Source organism: Indicator indicator, chromosome 2 (genome assembly GCF_027791375.1).
Source record: "Indicator indicator isolate 239-I01 chromosome 2, UM_Iind_1.1, whole genome shotgun sequence".
Classification (NCBI taxonomy): Eukaryota; Metazoa; Chordata; class Aves; order Piciformes; family Indicatoridae; genus Indicator; species Indicator indicator.
In genome coordinates this window covers 32,540,394-32,556,021 of record NC_072011.1, presented here as the reverse complement: position 1 = coordinate 32,556,021, position 15,628 = coordinate 32,540,394, and the positions used below count along the sequence as shown (strand labels likewise).

Below are 15,628 nucleotides of genomic sequence, written 5' to 3'. Positions count from 1 at the left end.
TTTAGAGAGCTAGGAAGTTGTACCTCTTTCAAGTGGGAGGTGATAATTGCAGCATTTTACCTTTGTACTAAAACACTGTTACAAACAATATCTTGAACTGTATTTCAATTGTAAGTTGTAATTTTGTAAAGTAATTTCTCCAGAGACCCTAAAATGCATTGAACTGGGACATGTAGGTTGGTTTCTGTTTTGCTTTCATTGTTTGGTTTTGTTTATTTTTATAAACATATTTAGACTATGCGCTGTGATACGCAACTCTTTCAAAATCAGTTTGAGCTTTTGACTTTACCTTCTAAAATGCTGTGTGGCTGGTGACCTGTGTATGGAGGAAAATACCTTTTGTCATACAGTATTGTGTATATTTCGTAAAAATGGTAGGATTGAAGGCAGTTGGTGTATGAGAGAATTTATGTACCAGGGCTGCAATCACTCGCCTCTCCTTCAGGTTTTGAAGCAGCCAGAGTTTCAGTAAATTTCAGGGAACTACACGCATTTTGAGAAGAGACATGAGTCATGGAGAGAGTTGCTTTTCTGTTCTGAAACTGTGGAAATTATTTACATATTTGTAATTATCAACTTGTATACAGGTTTAACAAAATTTAATAGCTTTTTATATTGCAACAATTACATGTTGTTTCAGTGCCAGACTTGATTAGTCTACTTCTTGAATTAAAGAACCTATCATAATACTTGTACTTGAGGCACTCCTGTTTTGTTTCCTCAGCAAGATAACTCAAGAATCCTCCATTATAAAATGGCATTTCATAAATCCTCTTGTTTTGTATGTGTATGATTGCATTCTTGCAATTTCCAGATGTTTTTCAGAAGAGGGTTCTAACTCAGGTGGCAGTCCTTGGTGGTAGTTCTGTTCTTTTAGGATGAGAAGCAGAATAAGCTGTAGTGGCATGACAAGTACTTAACTTTTATCAGAACTGCTGTTCTTCCTTATAAATCTGTGAGCAGCTGCCAGTTCCCTCCAGGAAGTGAACATGAACTTGAGCATTCAATAATTTCAGGAGGTCATCATTTCAGGTTTTTGAGGGATCTTGGTTTCTCTCTTTTCACTGTTGCTAAAGGGAAGTGACCTTAAAGGTTTTTGAGAAACATTGATCTATGCTATTACTTTTTTGGGTTGTTATTATTTTTTCCCCTTTTCTCTCTAAACTTTGCATTTGTAATATCTTTGCAGGTGGTTTGTCCAGACTGTAGTGATGATATCCCAGTGAAGAAAGACAATATTCTCGTTCGGTCCTTCAAGGATGGCAAATTGTGAGTAGGAATGTAGAGCTTTGTAATTGAAAAAAATCTATACCAGTCAAGTAAAATGTAGCATAAGATGTATTGGGTAAAATACTAATAAGCTCATTAAGTTTTTGCAGGGATTTTTCTCATGTTTACAAAACCATTAACAGCCTACCTTGTGATGAAATTAGTCTTGAACTTTGACATCATTATTAATGATGGGATGCGTAAGTCTATCTATGTATCTATCTTAGTTTTAATTTCATTGTTACAATGCTGGCAAACAAAGCAGTATTTCTTTGAGAGGAATGGCCTGAGACTCTCTCTGGCTCTGGTTGAAATACAGCGTTGCTTTTCAGAGATGTGTCCATGAGCTTATCCAGGAGTGGGTGGGGGAGTGTGCATGCATGAGGTGGTAAAGCGTATGTTTAGCTCAGGCTAGACTACAACTGTGTATTATTGCATTATTTGAAAAGAGACGTATTACTACTCAAAGTAGGAAAGAAAAAGAAACCAGGTTGTATGACATTTGCAGTAGAATAAGGAACTTTGTGTTCTAAAACTCATGTTGGTCAGGGAGGAGGGTTAATGGATGACAATAGAATTCTTTCTTCCTAGGTTTTAGTTTAAAAGTTGCATCTGTTTATTATGCTTGGTTCAATTTAACAGATGGTTTTGCAGAAAGGATATTCAAATACTGCAGTTTCATTGTGGTTTAATTGCTTAGTAAGTCTAGGCTGTCACTTCACCATTGGAGAGTTACTCAGGCATCAATGCATATCACTAGGGAAACATACATAAGCATGTGCACGTACTCCCACCCCCTAAGGCTGCAGTTCAGATTTGCTTCCTTGCATATAGCTACATTAGAAAGTATGTGATTCCCTCAATTTGAAAGTATTTCATACTGACAGTTTATACTAATAGACAATTATCTTTCAAGCAAGGCAGGCTTTTGTTGTTTGTGGGTAGTAAGTACTTGATAAATTTACACGAGTTTTTTGTTAAATAATATATATTTGGAAGATTCCAGAACCTACTTATTAGTGGAAGAAGAATGCTTTCTTTAATATGCAGTGAATGTATATGGATGGTCTAATCAAACTTATGTAGAAGTGTGGTTTTTTTGTTTTTTTTTTTTTAAATCCAATAACTGACTAAACTATACCAGACTAACACTACAGAATTGTCATATGCTGCTTCTGTATGTTTAGTAAGTGTGTTATAGTCTTAGTGGTAGCTCTGTGTTATACTGTTAATTAGCTTTAAAATTTTATTTTTTTAACGCTTTCTTAAATAATCTAGTGTTTCTGTGCCAAGAAAAGATGTTCGGGAGATCAGTGAAACTTCACCAAAGCCTGATGCTTTGTTAAAACAAGGTAAAACCGACTTTCTGTGAGAAAACATGTATGTATTTCCTTTTGTTACGTAAATTGGACCCAATGTATGGTACATTAGTTCCCGGCTCAGAAATGCTGAAGTACAGGATCTTTCCTTATATCACAATATATTGAAAAAGAACACTTCTGAAAATCTAGAGGAATTGTTAAAAAAGACCAACTAACCAAAGCAAAAACCCCACAAATATACCTTAACAAAACAGAACCTAAAGAAATTATCCCCACTCTAGTGTACTTTTAATAAATGTCTACATGCCAAACAAAAGATATAGTTGTACAGCACACACTGACTTTATAGATTATTTAGTACTCATCCTTTTGTATTGACCTTTTAAGAGTTATTCTCACTGTCCTATCTCTAATAGTTATAAGTTGTCTTTATCCACTCTCAAGAAACTGGGGTTGTGGGTTCATTCGAAAGTTTGTTTGTGCAGACTCTCAGAATTACCTTTTGCACATTTCCTTCTTCCTTTTCCTCCCTGTTCAATATATGTAAACCTGTTGTAATAGGGATTCTCTCAATTAACTTTTCACATGTGTCTTAGTAGAAGATTTGTTATTTGTGCCTATAGACAATAAGGTGGTAGTAATCCTAATAATAGCTATGAATAATTTGATCTGCAGAGAACACTAGGTCATTTTGAATAGGTAAGGCATATAAGACCACTCAACAAGAGGTAGTGATTAAGGTTTTCTTAACGTGGGGGTGGAACCCCCGCAACCTCACCTTTGACCTCATTTTTTGATTAGAACATTCAGTGAAACTGATACTTTCTGCAGTGCTAACAAATGTTGGTCCTTTTGTAGCTTTTGACCAAGCCCTGGAATTCCTTAAGAACCGAACTGTTCCTAGTAATTGGAAAACTGAACTGAAAGAAGACAGCTCCAGCAGTGAAGCTGAAGAAGAGGAAGAGGATGAAAAAGAAAAGGAGGATAACAGCAGTGAGGAAGAGGCAAGTGAAGTTAGTAAAGGGCATAGATACAGAGCTGATATAAATTAGCAAGATTGTAATATTTAAATGCGTCTTTTTAACATTTGGGAACATTTAACATGTTAACATAAGCAGCATTGTTGGCTTTCAGCTTTCAGAATTTATATTCACTGAGGACCAGTTAATGTGAAAATATCAACTTGAAAAAAATTAATAAATATCTTTGTGTCACTAAGCAAAAAACATGTAGTCAAAAGACTGAGTCATTAGGGACTAGTGGAAAATAGAAATTAAAACTCTGAGAAAAGAGCCTGCTTTAGAAGATTTACCACGCTGGTGTTACTGCAGTGGCAGAAGGGGTTACCATACCTACTAGGGACTGAGCAGGATGAAGAAGGATAAATATTGGTGTCTACTGTCACATGCATATTGTTTTTCTGAAATAAGTAATGTTGCCTTTCCTTGTATATATTTCTAAGTGGAATTTGCCTGCTAGCTGTGAAAGGTCTTGCTGCTTTGTAACTGGGAAGATCTGTGCAGTTAAGAAAATATTTAAGTTGTTTCTAATATGTGGTGCTTAAATTATCTTTGATAACTTTAAAACAAAGATTTCTCTTGTTTTCTTTGAAAATATTTGGAATTATATCTTGCAACTGTATGTACACCCAGACAGACGTTTTCTTTGCCATATGTTATTTCCATCAGTTCTACTGATGTAGAACTTTGACTTTCTAAGGGTGGTATTAATTCCTGGGCTATGTCAGTCATGGCCCAGATGAGTTTCTGTTTTGTAGTTCACTCTCCCTTTAAATGAGCAGTTGTTTGCCTCTGCAAGACTATGGAATATTTTGATTATGCTTCTGTTGATAATTATATCTCTGGCAACTATTTCAGCATATTGTGAATATTGGTTCTTCATTTTTTGTCTTTTTGCTCTGATACATCCTTGAAGTGCATTTAATGGAGAAGTACAGAAAAAGGAAAAAACCCTCACTGCTAGTAGTTGTAACCTTTCTTTGACCTTATTTTCAGCCATCTGTGTCTTTATTAAATAGCCTCAGTAGATACTGTGAAGTTTTGACTTTGATCCCTCCTGTTTGCCCCATTTAATAGTGGTACTTTGTTTCTCTTTATTTCTGAACTGTCTTGCTTTAACTTTAAAGAGAGTATGTTTGGCCCCTTGCTTCAGGGTAGGTAAAGCTTCAATATTTAGTACAAGATGGCTGTTGAATGGAAAAGATAAACATGGAATGAGAATACACTAAAACCAATTTCTTTTAGATATACTGAATAATTTTTATTTTGAGAAACTTTGCAGGCAGTATTAAAAAAAGAAAATTAACCAGCTTACATCTGACATTGTTTTAAAGTAACTTAGTCATCACAATTTTTAAGAATTCTGATTGTATTAATACCTTCTTGTTACTAGTTAGGGCAAAAATTTCCTAAGGAAATTATGAGGTATTGTGAAATAAGGCATAGTGCTTTGTTATGAAACTTTACTGTTTGTTAATCTATGTAGTCTAATGCAAAGGTTTATTGGTTCAGTGAAGTGAGCATCCAAAATATCCGTTGTTATTTCAGTTCTGGAATTGATCCTGCTGAGCACATGATCAACTGGTGCCCTATGGCAGCATGCATGCAGTGCCATTGGCTGCCGTTTGCCAGTACTGTGGATTAGAGCTCCAGAGAAAGTGCAAGCATCATTTTCTTTCACTTCATCCTGAAAGTAACATAGTGTGTCCAGGCAATGAGTCACTTAACTGCAGCAGAAATATTTCTGATATGATCTCTCAATCATTACTAGTGGTGTCTCCCAGGCTTTCTGCATAAATGGACAGAATTGAGAGTACATCTTTATTCCCTATTTCACTTATGATACTTTAGTCAAAAACTGAATTTCAGTGTGTTTTTACAGTTACTATTTTATAGATTTTGAAAAACTGGTTACAGTTTATGAAACTTACTTCCATGTGATGTAGCACTGATAACAAATGTCTTTTTGTATAGTAGCCTTTTGCTGATTACAGCAAAATGAATTTGAACATTTGAACCTAAATTGTCGCTGACATGTTTCTTAATGAAGAACTGTAACTTGAAGTGCTGATAATTTCCTTGTGTGTTGTTTCTAACAGGAGGAAATAGAGCCGTTTCCTGAAGAACGAGAGAACTTTCTTCAGCAATTGTACAAGTTCATGGAAGACAGAGGTAGGCATTCTCATCTTTGGCTTGTAGAAGCTGAAGGTAGTATTGCTTAGCAGTACTGTAAAGAATTGAATCTGTAAACTAGTGCTGCTTTGCAGTCCACTTTTGGAAACAGACTGTGTTCATAATTTTTTACTTCCCTGGTATTTAGAAAAGAAGTCTGTCCCTGAACTGTTCCCCTAAAATACCATTATTTATTCCTACTTTCTGAAATAAATGGATAGTACCTCATATATCGTGGTATATTTTCTGCTGTGTAATTTCAGTGTGTATAATGAAACATTTAATATCCTCAATCATTAATATCTGCTCAGTTTGTAACTTCAAAATACTTAATCGCTAAGCCCTACCTTTTAGGGTCATGGAGAGAAGTTATTTACCTCGTGCTAGTTTTCTTGTGTGAATCCTGATCATTGAAAAGATTGAAAAGCTATTAGAAGCAAAGGCCATCTATTATATTAAGCCTATACCAGGTATTTATGCACTGCAAGAAAAGTACAGTGTCTGTGGAGGCAGAGGTAAAAGTGTTTGCATTTAAATTAGTGTTAGAACTAGTGAAATTATTATCTTGCTAATCACATGTGAAGATGAGTTGAGGAACTGTTTACAATGTGGTGGCTACTACTAATACAGTAGCTTAGGAAGTTTCTGCGCTTTGAAGCATTGTGGGATTTGTTCCTGGGAGGAATTTCTTCTGATAATAGTGAAAGGACTGTCCTGGTATTTTTAGATGTAATTGTTTCAGCAGGTGAAATAAAAATATCTATAGTACAAATAGCAAGAAAAGCTGTTCCATTTATGCACATTCAATAATATGTGGAAGAATGCGTATATATAAATTCAATTACTGAACTGCAGGAAAAATAGATTATTAAGACTTGAATTTGATTGAAAAAGTTTGCTGAGAAAGCACCAGATGCATGGAGTGGTCAGAGGGAGGTGGGGTTTATGATACTGTATGGAATAGCATAGTAGTACATATGATGTAGATTTTGTGTTTTTCTTAAAAATGAGTTCAAAACACTGTCTTTGTTCACAGGGACTCCTATTAACAAACGACCGGTATTAGGATATAGAAATTTGAATCTCTTCAAATTATTCAGGCTTGTACACAAACTTGGAGGATTTGATAATGTGAGTATCAGTATGATGAGTATTCCAGAGCCATAAGATCGAGAACGCTGTTTATTTTTAAGTAGTAATGAAGAAGAATCTTACCTAGGTACTTCAGTCATCTGAAAATTGATTACTATGGCTTTGCAAGACACACTGTAACTCTGAAAAACATGCTTCAACAGGAATCAGAAGGCAATTATATTACAAATAAATTATGAATCTACTCAGTGTGTTTAATTATTGCTGCATAAAATCAGCCAGCATTTGTGGTTTTGTGATAGCTCAAGAAATGTGATTAAATTGTTACCTCAGAAAGTGAAATGTCACTGCTCAAAATCTCAGAGTCAGGTAATCTAGTTTGAGATCTGATGGGAAGTCCTTAATTCTTATCTATTCTGGACAGTGTATAGAAAAATGTACTGACTGGCATTAGTGGGATTGGTCTCAGAGCAATAGTTGAAGTATATGGAATTCACGGTGGAGCAGATTCTATTACTGATTTGATCTGCTTCCTGTAGATGTAGTGCATCAGTTGAGGAGGTATCTTTGTACAGTGGCACTCTTCTGATACACAAGAGAGGATCTTACACTTGGGTATTGCATTACATCTGCTCTACCTTCACAGATGGTTAAAAATGAGCACATCACACTGTCACAGAACTGTGACCCCAAAGGGCATATTAAGGGCATAATGAAAGACAGGCAGCCACTCTTGTCTGGTGCAGTGCTGCCAGGGTTGAATATTGTTAATGCTTCTTTGAAATAATTTTTTTTGTCCAGTTTAATTAAAATCCTAGCTCTGATAGCTGAAAAAGTACTGTAAATAAAATAATTGGGGACTAATTTTTCTTTGTACTTTCTTTGTACCTGGAGAGAAAAGCCTGCTTACTGAAATGCTGAACTGCTCAAAGTAGTTACATCAAATTACAGTATGCATTGCAGCGAAATACCTTGTGTGTGATGAATAATAATTTTATTGACTGGAGGAAATGATTTACAATTATTTTCCAAAGTTGTAAACTTTGACTTAGATTTTTTTGTATCAGTGAGTTAATTCAAAAACCATGACTTCATTTTCTTTAACAGATTGAAAGTGGAGCAGTGTGGAAGCAAGTTTATCAAGATCTTGGAATCCCTGTATTGAATTCAGCTGCAGGATATAATGTTAAATGTGCATATAAAAAGTAAGTAATAAAACTGTGAGGTTTGTGCTAAAGCAACTAGAATGCAGTGAAGTGATCCTGTGGTAGTGGTAATATACATAGTATGTAACTTTCTGGTTATATGATACAGGTTTTTAGGCTTTAAACATGTTCATGTTTTGTTTCTGTAAGGTGGTATGTTCGTTCTTGAAAAATACTTGCTTATCGCAAACAATTTTGTTTCCTTTAGATACCTCTATGGTTTTGAAGAGTATTGTACATCAGCTAACATTGAATTTCAAATGGCATTGCCAGAGAAAGTGACGAGCAAGCCTTGTAAGGATTGTGAAAAGGAAAAAGAATTGAAGATGCGTGAAGAACCAGAGCAGGAATTAAAAGAAATAACAGTGGATAAGGAAGAACGCAAGCAGGAGGAAGTAGCAATAGTACAAGAAGAAGAAAAAAAATTAGCTGAGAATGATAATGAAAGTAAAGAAAATGATAAGCCCTCTGTTCTGGTAAAATATTTTAATGTTTGTAACTGTTTATGAAGTCAGGTGGGGTGTTGATAACTCTGAGTTCATGTCAAGATTGAAATCTCCATAAACAAAAACAAACATGCTGTAAACCTAATTCAGAACAACACATTTGAGCCATATTTATCCCTGGATGCCTGTTTTAGGGGATCATGATGTCAAAGTATCTGACTTGGTAGGAAGCAGCTGCAACATTCCACTTGTTTGGTGGCCTCCTGGGTCATAAAGAGCCCAATTAGCATGCAGCTTTATCCTGATCTGGATAACATACACTCACAGCTAGCTACAGTGCTGATATTTTTATTTTTCATTTAGCCATGTTTTTAAGCCCTCATGAATCTTCTCCACTCCAGTGAAACCAGTGAAGCTTTACAGAAACCTGGGCCATGTGATATACGCAGTAGTTCAGTGGTCCAGAGGGACAAATGTTTATAGCTTTTCAAAATCTAATGTTGAGTCTGTGGTTTTAGCAAAGGAAGTCCCAGGGCAGTAAGCTGAAGTGCTGTGCTGTGCAGGGTTAGCAGTTCACTCTGGAAAGAGTGTAGCCCCTCAAATCAGTCTGCAATGCAACTATAACGCTTCTGCATGTGAAGCCCTGATCCGGCTTCTGGTAGTAACTTTGGGGTGAATGCCACATAGGCCAGTACTGATATCTTCACGTGCTAACTACTGTGAAGTGTACATCTTTGGGATTGCTCTGCAATTCAGCTTTAAAAGGAGCATGCCTATACTGTGGCAAAGCTGGCTGGGACACTGGCTGCAACCTCAAAATCCATTATGTTTCAGATTTTCAGAAGAAAAAAAGGTGCAGGTGCCATAATTTTAGAATAAGACCTAGACTCTAGATGTCTTTTTTTCCTCTTATAACTTCAGTGTGTTTTGTCTGCTTTTTCATAAAACCTTTGTTTTTTTATTTCACCTTGTATGTTAAATGAAGGTTTTATTTGTCCTAGGGAAACAAAAAAAGTTTGCCAGATTCTGTATATACTCTGCCTGATCAGGAAAAGGACTTAAATGTAATCAAAACTGAAGATGAAACCAAAGTAGAAGATAAAGAGGAGGAGAAGATCAAAGAAGTGGAAAATCCTATGGTAAATACAGACACTGAAGAAAAGGAGAAATCAGGGTAAGTAACACTATTTAGTAATCATCTGAGGCATCTTAATGTGTGTTCACTGAATTTTACTCTTTGAATTTCAAATCAGACATCCCTGTTTTAAGTTAGACTTGTTTCTTCTGTAGCCCTGTGTGTTCCTAACTTTGTCCTGGTTTGGGTGAAAAAAAGAAAAGTTGGTTTGGAAAAAGGAAAAAAAAAAACGGAAGTGGCTTAAGTTTTTAAAGTCCAGGCCTAACTACTTATCAGCTGAGTGAGAAAAGAACTTGGAAAGCGTAAGATTTGATATAAGACAAAAATATAGCAGCTGTTGCCAGTAGTATTTGTCTACTTAATTTTGGTACAAGTATATCATAAACTTGTGGTTTCCAGCTTTTGCTGTTGGGCAGTGGTGTGTTGTGAGTACCAAGGGGAAAAGATGGAAGTACCTTGCATTTGTTCAGTAGCAACTTTGCCATTGAGTGGGCATGATGCTGGTGGGAGTCTCTTGTAGAGTCTCTCAGAGAGGAGTTTTGAAAGTAGGAGATTAAAGAAATAGGGATGCTCAGGGCATAATCAGGTGTGTTTCCTTCATGGAATGGGCAGATTTTCCTTATTTCAGTGAAAAAAAACCCGAACCACAAGTGTTTATTAGCAGTCACACAAAAATAACCTGTATAAAGTTTAAACCAGAATAGAGTCCTCATTAATCCCCAATGTATTAACAATTTATCTTCTTGTAGTTAGGACCCTCATAGAGTATATTTTCAAGTGATAAGAACACAAAAAAGGCCATTACAAGTCAAATCAAAGGTCTCTTTTAATATAGAGTCCTATCTTCAACAAAACCAGTAACAGATGCTTAAGGGAGAAGCTGTTATAAGAAGGAGAGCAGGTAATGACAGCTCCATGTACTTTCACAGCAGTCTGTATGTCAGGGGATGACTTTTTTTTTGTGCTTAATACCAGCTGTCATCTAATCACTAATTCCCTTGTTCATTCCAGCAATCTTTGCTATTCAATAGATCAGCTGTCTTAATATTCTCTCTAAATACCATTCACTCCTAATGCTTTTTTTCTGGATCATTGAGAGTTCTGACAGAACACCTTAGTTCAGTATATTGAGTTCTGATTAATTTGTAATTTTGTGTTTGTTGGGCGTTCGTTGTGTGTGTTTGGGTTGGTTTTTTTTTAATTTTTTTTTTTTTTTAATTAAGGGTTTTGATTTACATATAACAGGTTCTGGAAGGATCCTTCTCTATAATGTAACTGTCTTCCTAAATAATTTCAGTGAGATGTTGGCAATTTCTGTAACTCAGAAATGCAGAACAGAGGAAAATTTTGATTTAACTGAACTCAATTAGGAAGAGCCTTTTCTCTATGGATGTGATTTCATTTGTATCCTGCATGAATTTTATTTTTTTTTAAGACTAGTTGGTGGAATTTTGTTACATTTGCCGCTTGGAGTGAACTAGTTCAGTTGTAACAAGTTTGCTAGATTTTCGAGAATTAGAAAACAGATTTTACAATGGTACTTTCAAAATGCATAACTAAATAGATGGAAAACTTTGCCCTGCTTAGAGAATGGCAGTTTTTCAAGTTCTTAAAGTTGTATGTTTATATGCATGCGTGTTTATGACATTACATTCTGTCTATATAATAGGAAAGTACATTGGCTTCATACTTAACCATTCTGCTATAGTAAATGTTACACAATTAGAAGCTGCATTTGCGTTTCAGTAATTATTTTAATAATGCTTAATGTCTGGGTTATTTATGACATAAAAAGTTACGAGTTTTCTTAGGATTTTTATCTAGCAAAATAGCAGAAAGCTAGAAAATATTGTTCCCTTTTAATTTTCCCCAATTCATGTGACTGTAGTTGAGTGAGTTGTTTTCTTTCTGCTTCTCCTTACTCATCCAGTAAAAATTCTTCTAACTAATATTTTGGTATTTTGATTTATGAAAGATTGTAATGAGTTTCTTAGAATAGGAAGTTTAGCTCTAAAAATAGATGTAGGTGATGTGGTCATTGCTGGGAATATGTTTCAAGGAATAATTTAAACTTAAAAAAAGCGTGTAGCAGTTGATAGTCTGTTAAGTGTTTATAAGTAGTAGTACTGTAGTGCTGTGAGCATGACTACGTTTCATTTCTTCCTTTAGAGATTAACAGGAAGTACAAGATGCACGTGTATCAGCTTTAAAGAGATTTTGAAATGTTGCTGTCATCCTAAATGCTTAACGTTTTTAGCATGTATACCATAAAGGGGTTTTGTGAGTCTGGTATGCTGGTAGCGACGTTGTACCATAGGTTGTACTCCTTCCTGTCCCAACCTTTATGGGTTGGAAGTGGCAAAGGGTATACAGACGGGGGAAATGCTGTGGTTTGTATTCATACAAAATCAAAAATTAGTATTTGTCACACATACAAAAATTATCCAAAAAGCAAATGGAATAGATCACTGTGAATTTTTGTCAGTGTGTTTAAAATGTATTCATGGAACCTTTAATAAACTATGGACCATCTGTCTTTTACAGTACTAACCAAACAGCCAAACAAACAAAATTAATATTATATAAGGCAAAGCTTTAGAATTTGCTATTTTCATTTTGCGTGGAGGACTTCGAAGCACCTTCATGTAGCTTATTTGTGTATAGAAGACAGAAAAACTTCTGAGTTCCTTCTTGATTAATTTCTGTTTGGTGGACTGGGTCTAATTCCCAGCTTCCAGATCTCAGGAAGTACTGGTGGAAGCCAAAGTTGCTCAGTTTCCACAAGTTTTGTATCTCTATGTATCTGTTGTGTCTCAACCCATTGAGAATGTTACCATCTGAATCCTATTGGTCCTTCCATCACAGACTTAAATAATGTGGTGGAGAAAAGGAAAGGTTGAATGTTGCTCTGTTCCTTTCTTCCCCACGGTGCCTGTCTCTTGCCTGCTTCTAATGTCTGTGAACACTGAGAACAGAGATTCAGAGGCAGCATGCTCTGTATTCTATACATGCCTTTTTTTTCTTTTGTTTTTTTGTGGCTAGTGGAAGATGCATGTGGCACAATCTTGTGCAACTTGCTCATAAAATAGTAAAAAAAGGCCAGTAATAAGTTATTTTCCATTGGTGTGTTCCAAAGAGATCTTTACAAACATGGCTTTATAAACTTGTCCCTTTCCCATATGTACAAAAACAGAGAAAAATGTACTCAGTCAATGAATAAACAGGAAAGTTTTAAATTCTCTTTGTTTTAAAGTTCCTGCAAACTTCATGTTGTAGAAGTAATTGTCTTCAAGTGCAGCATTGTGTAGTTTGTGCAATTTTCTGTTGTCATCTAACATTCATTGTTACAACTGTTCAAAGACTTGAATTGAAGACAACAAATTGAGAAACGGGGGCTTTTCTGTGCAATGAACAATGCAGGCAGTTGAACATACTCCCAAGAGACTGAGGCTAGGAGCCTAGTGGAGTTTCTGAAAGATGAAGTTTTCATATAAGCTAAAAAGTCTTTAAGAGTTTCATAGTAGATACAGTTTGTGAACTGAAGTTTAGGCTAATTGCTAGTTAACTAGTATTAGTAAGACTTTTCTTACCAGATGATTAATTCAATTCCCAAGTTTGTGTTTTATTTGATTTGGGGTTTTTAAAAGCACTTAACTCTCAAGCACTTGATACAGACCATTGTGTCAGGTATTTTATACTGAACTGAAAGATTTAAGTGCTCAGAACCCAGATAAAAATTTCTGCTTCCAATTAAACATTAGCACAGAGTTATGTATTGGTAGTACTTGGATTATTGAGGTGACCAAGCAAAATTGTATGAAGTGATCCCAGTACAGTACAGAAAGATTGCAGGTGGCTTTGTTCCTGCATTTTCCTTCTTTTGACTGAGACGTGTTTCCTTAACCCTAACACTGCATGGGGGTTACCATCTCTGGATCGTAATCCTGCCTTTTCTCACTAGGCTGTTATTTTCAATACTCACAAAAAGTTCTTTCTCGGTCTTACAAGCTGGTTTTTTTTTCCTCCTTTTTTTTTTTTTTTCTCTTCTCAAAAACTCCTAGGAGGAAGTAAAGAAGCAGGCAGTGGATGAACAACTAACTCTTAAAGAATACTTTAGAAACTTAAACACTGATTGTCTTATGCTTTTGATCTAGGTCTTCATGGTGTGGTTTTCTGAGAATTGGTGCTGTCATATTTTGATAGTACTAAATGGAGAAAGTGCTAAATGTCTTTGACTAATTATCTTAAATGGAGTTAAACAATTCATTCACGTGCAGGGGAAAAACCTCACTCTTAGAGCTATTACATACGTTGTAACATGTGTAATAGCATTTCCCTCCCTGTAAGCAGTAGGAGGGAGGTAGAAGTAATAAAAGCTCTAGGTTAGGATGAGCAGTACTCCACGTGGAGGATTTTGCTAGGGCTTATTACACTTCTAGGGTAGGATGACTACTTGCTTCTATTTGTACAAGAGTTAAATAATCTGGAAATGCTTGATGAGGATTTTCTGAAAGCAGTTTACAACAGGATTATGTAATAGTCAAAAGCTCCACTTCATATATGGGAGATAACAGATTGTTAGAGGCAGTGTTTTCTTCAGTTCCTTATCTCTTAAAATGACATATCAAGACTTTATGGTGATGAATTTAAAATGGTAGCCGGAAGGCTAAAATGGTTTGGAGTGAGAGGGATTTGATACAGAAGGTATATCTTCCAGCTGGGTGGATTGGTGTCAAGAACTATATATTGTGGTAGATTTCTCCAGTCTGATTTGAATTTATATGAAATTGATTAGCTTGAGAAGGGAGAGAAAGTTGCTGTGAACGTCTGCATATAGGAACATCTGCATATAGGAACATCTGCATATTTCTATGCTCTAGCTCTGTGATGCGTGCTCTACTTACCTATTCCAGCAGCCTTTGTATTGGGAAGGACATTTTTGTATATCATGGGGTTGTTTGTTTTTTTAAATATATAATATATGCTGATACTCAGATAAATGCAAGAATTGCTTCAATATAGCAATAAACTGCTAATAATGCATTAAGAAAATGCAGAGTGGCAGTGTAAGTGTACCAGTCCTGTGCGTGCGTCATGTTGAATGGAAGGAAGTCATCTGATGCAGAGAAAGTGATTCTGTCATCACATTTTCCATAGCTTATGATCACCATGGAGGGTATTAACCATGGTAGCTGTCACTGAGGCTTATCAAGTGTGGGTGAGCCCTTAAAACATTCATCAAATACTAGATGTTTTCAAGCTGTGTGTGCGCAAGCGCCATAAAAATAAAAAGTGCTGTACTTCTCAGTCAGACTTCTGAGCCATTCATTATCCATTTGAGGAATATTTTAAAATACGTGGCTGAATCATTAGAGGCAATAACCTGAGGTCCTTTAATTTGTGTTCTCTGCATCACTAGAGAAATTCCCTGGTTACAGAGTACATGCTTGCCTGAAGTGACTGTACTTCTCACAGATGCGATTCAGATGAAGTTAGTGCCTGTCCTCTCCTTTCAGAATGATGGACCATAACTATGCATTTATTTAGATTTTTCTGTGTGTAGACAAAAGTCTTTGGAGCTTCTATTTTTAGGTTTTCTTTGTAACGTTAGAGGAGGGAAGACACTGGTGAATTTTGTGGCTTTTGTTATTGTGTTTAATTAAAGATGTCGTGGCATAAGTACAGGTCTTAATGACCCCTCTGCCTTAAAACGTATCTTAAACCAGCTGTGATTGAGCAAGTTGGAGTATGAATATCTTCCAGCTCTGTATTATGTGAAGTAGAGGTTAAATAATACTCTAGGATAAGAAAAAAGGAAAAACCAGAAAAACAAAAATAGAAGGTAATTGCTAAGCTTGAAGTGTCAATTATACTGGAGTTTATTTCTGCTAGTGGTTCAATTAACTGTAATGACTTAATTGAATCAATAATGTAAATAATCTTGCTTCCTCAAGTGTTAGAATAACTC

The 15,628-nt window shown here is 35.7% G+C and overlaps 1 protein-coding gene across 1 annotated transcript in view; it reads left to right on the top strand.

Annotated features, from left to right (window-relative positions):
* ARID4B (AT-rich interaction domain 4B) overlaps window positions 1–15,628 on the top strand; it is an 85,977-nt gene that overhangs the window by 48,753 nt on the left and 21,596 nt on the right. The window contains exons 8-15 of the mRNA XM_054399210.1: window positions 1,190–1,269; window positions 2,548–2,621; window positions 3,450–3,595; window positions 5,710–5,782; window positions 6,819–6,913; window positions 7,982–8,079; window positions 8,288–8,555; window positions 9,527–9,699. Coding sequence (XP_054255185.1) covers window positions 1,190–1,269; window positions 2,548–2,621; window positions 3,450–3,595; window positions 5,710–5,782; window positions 6,819–6,913; window positions 7,982–8,079; window positions 8,288–8,555; window positions 9,527–9,699 — 1,007 coding nt within the window. The remainder of the gene's footprint in view (window positions 1–1,189; window positions 1,270–2,547; window positions 2,622–3,449; window positions 3,596–5,709; window positions 5,783–6,818; window positions 6,914–7,981; window positions 8,080–8,287; window positions 8,556–9,526; window positions 9,700–15,628) is intronic.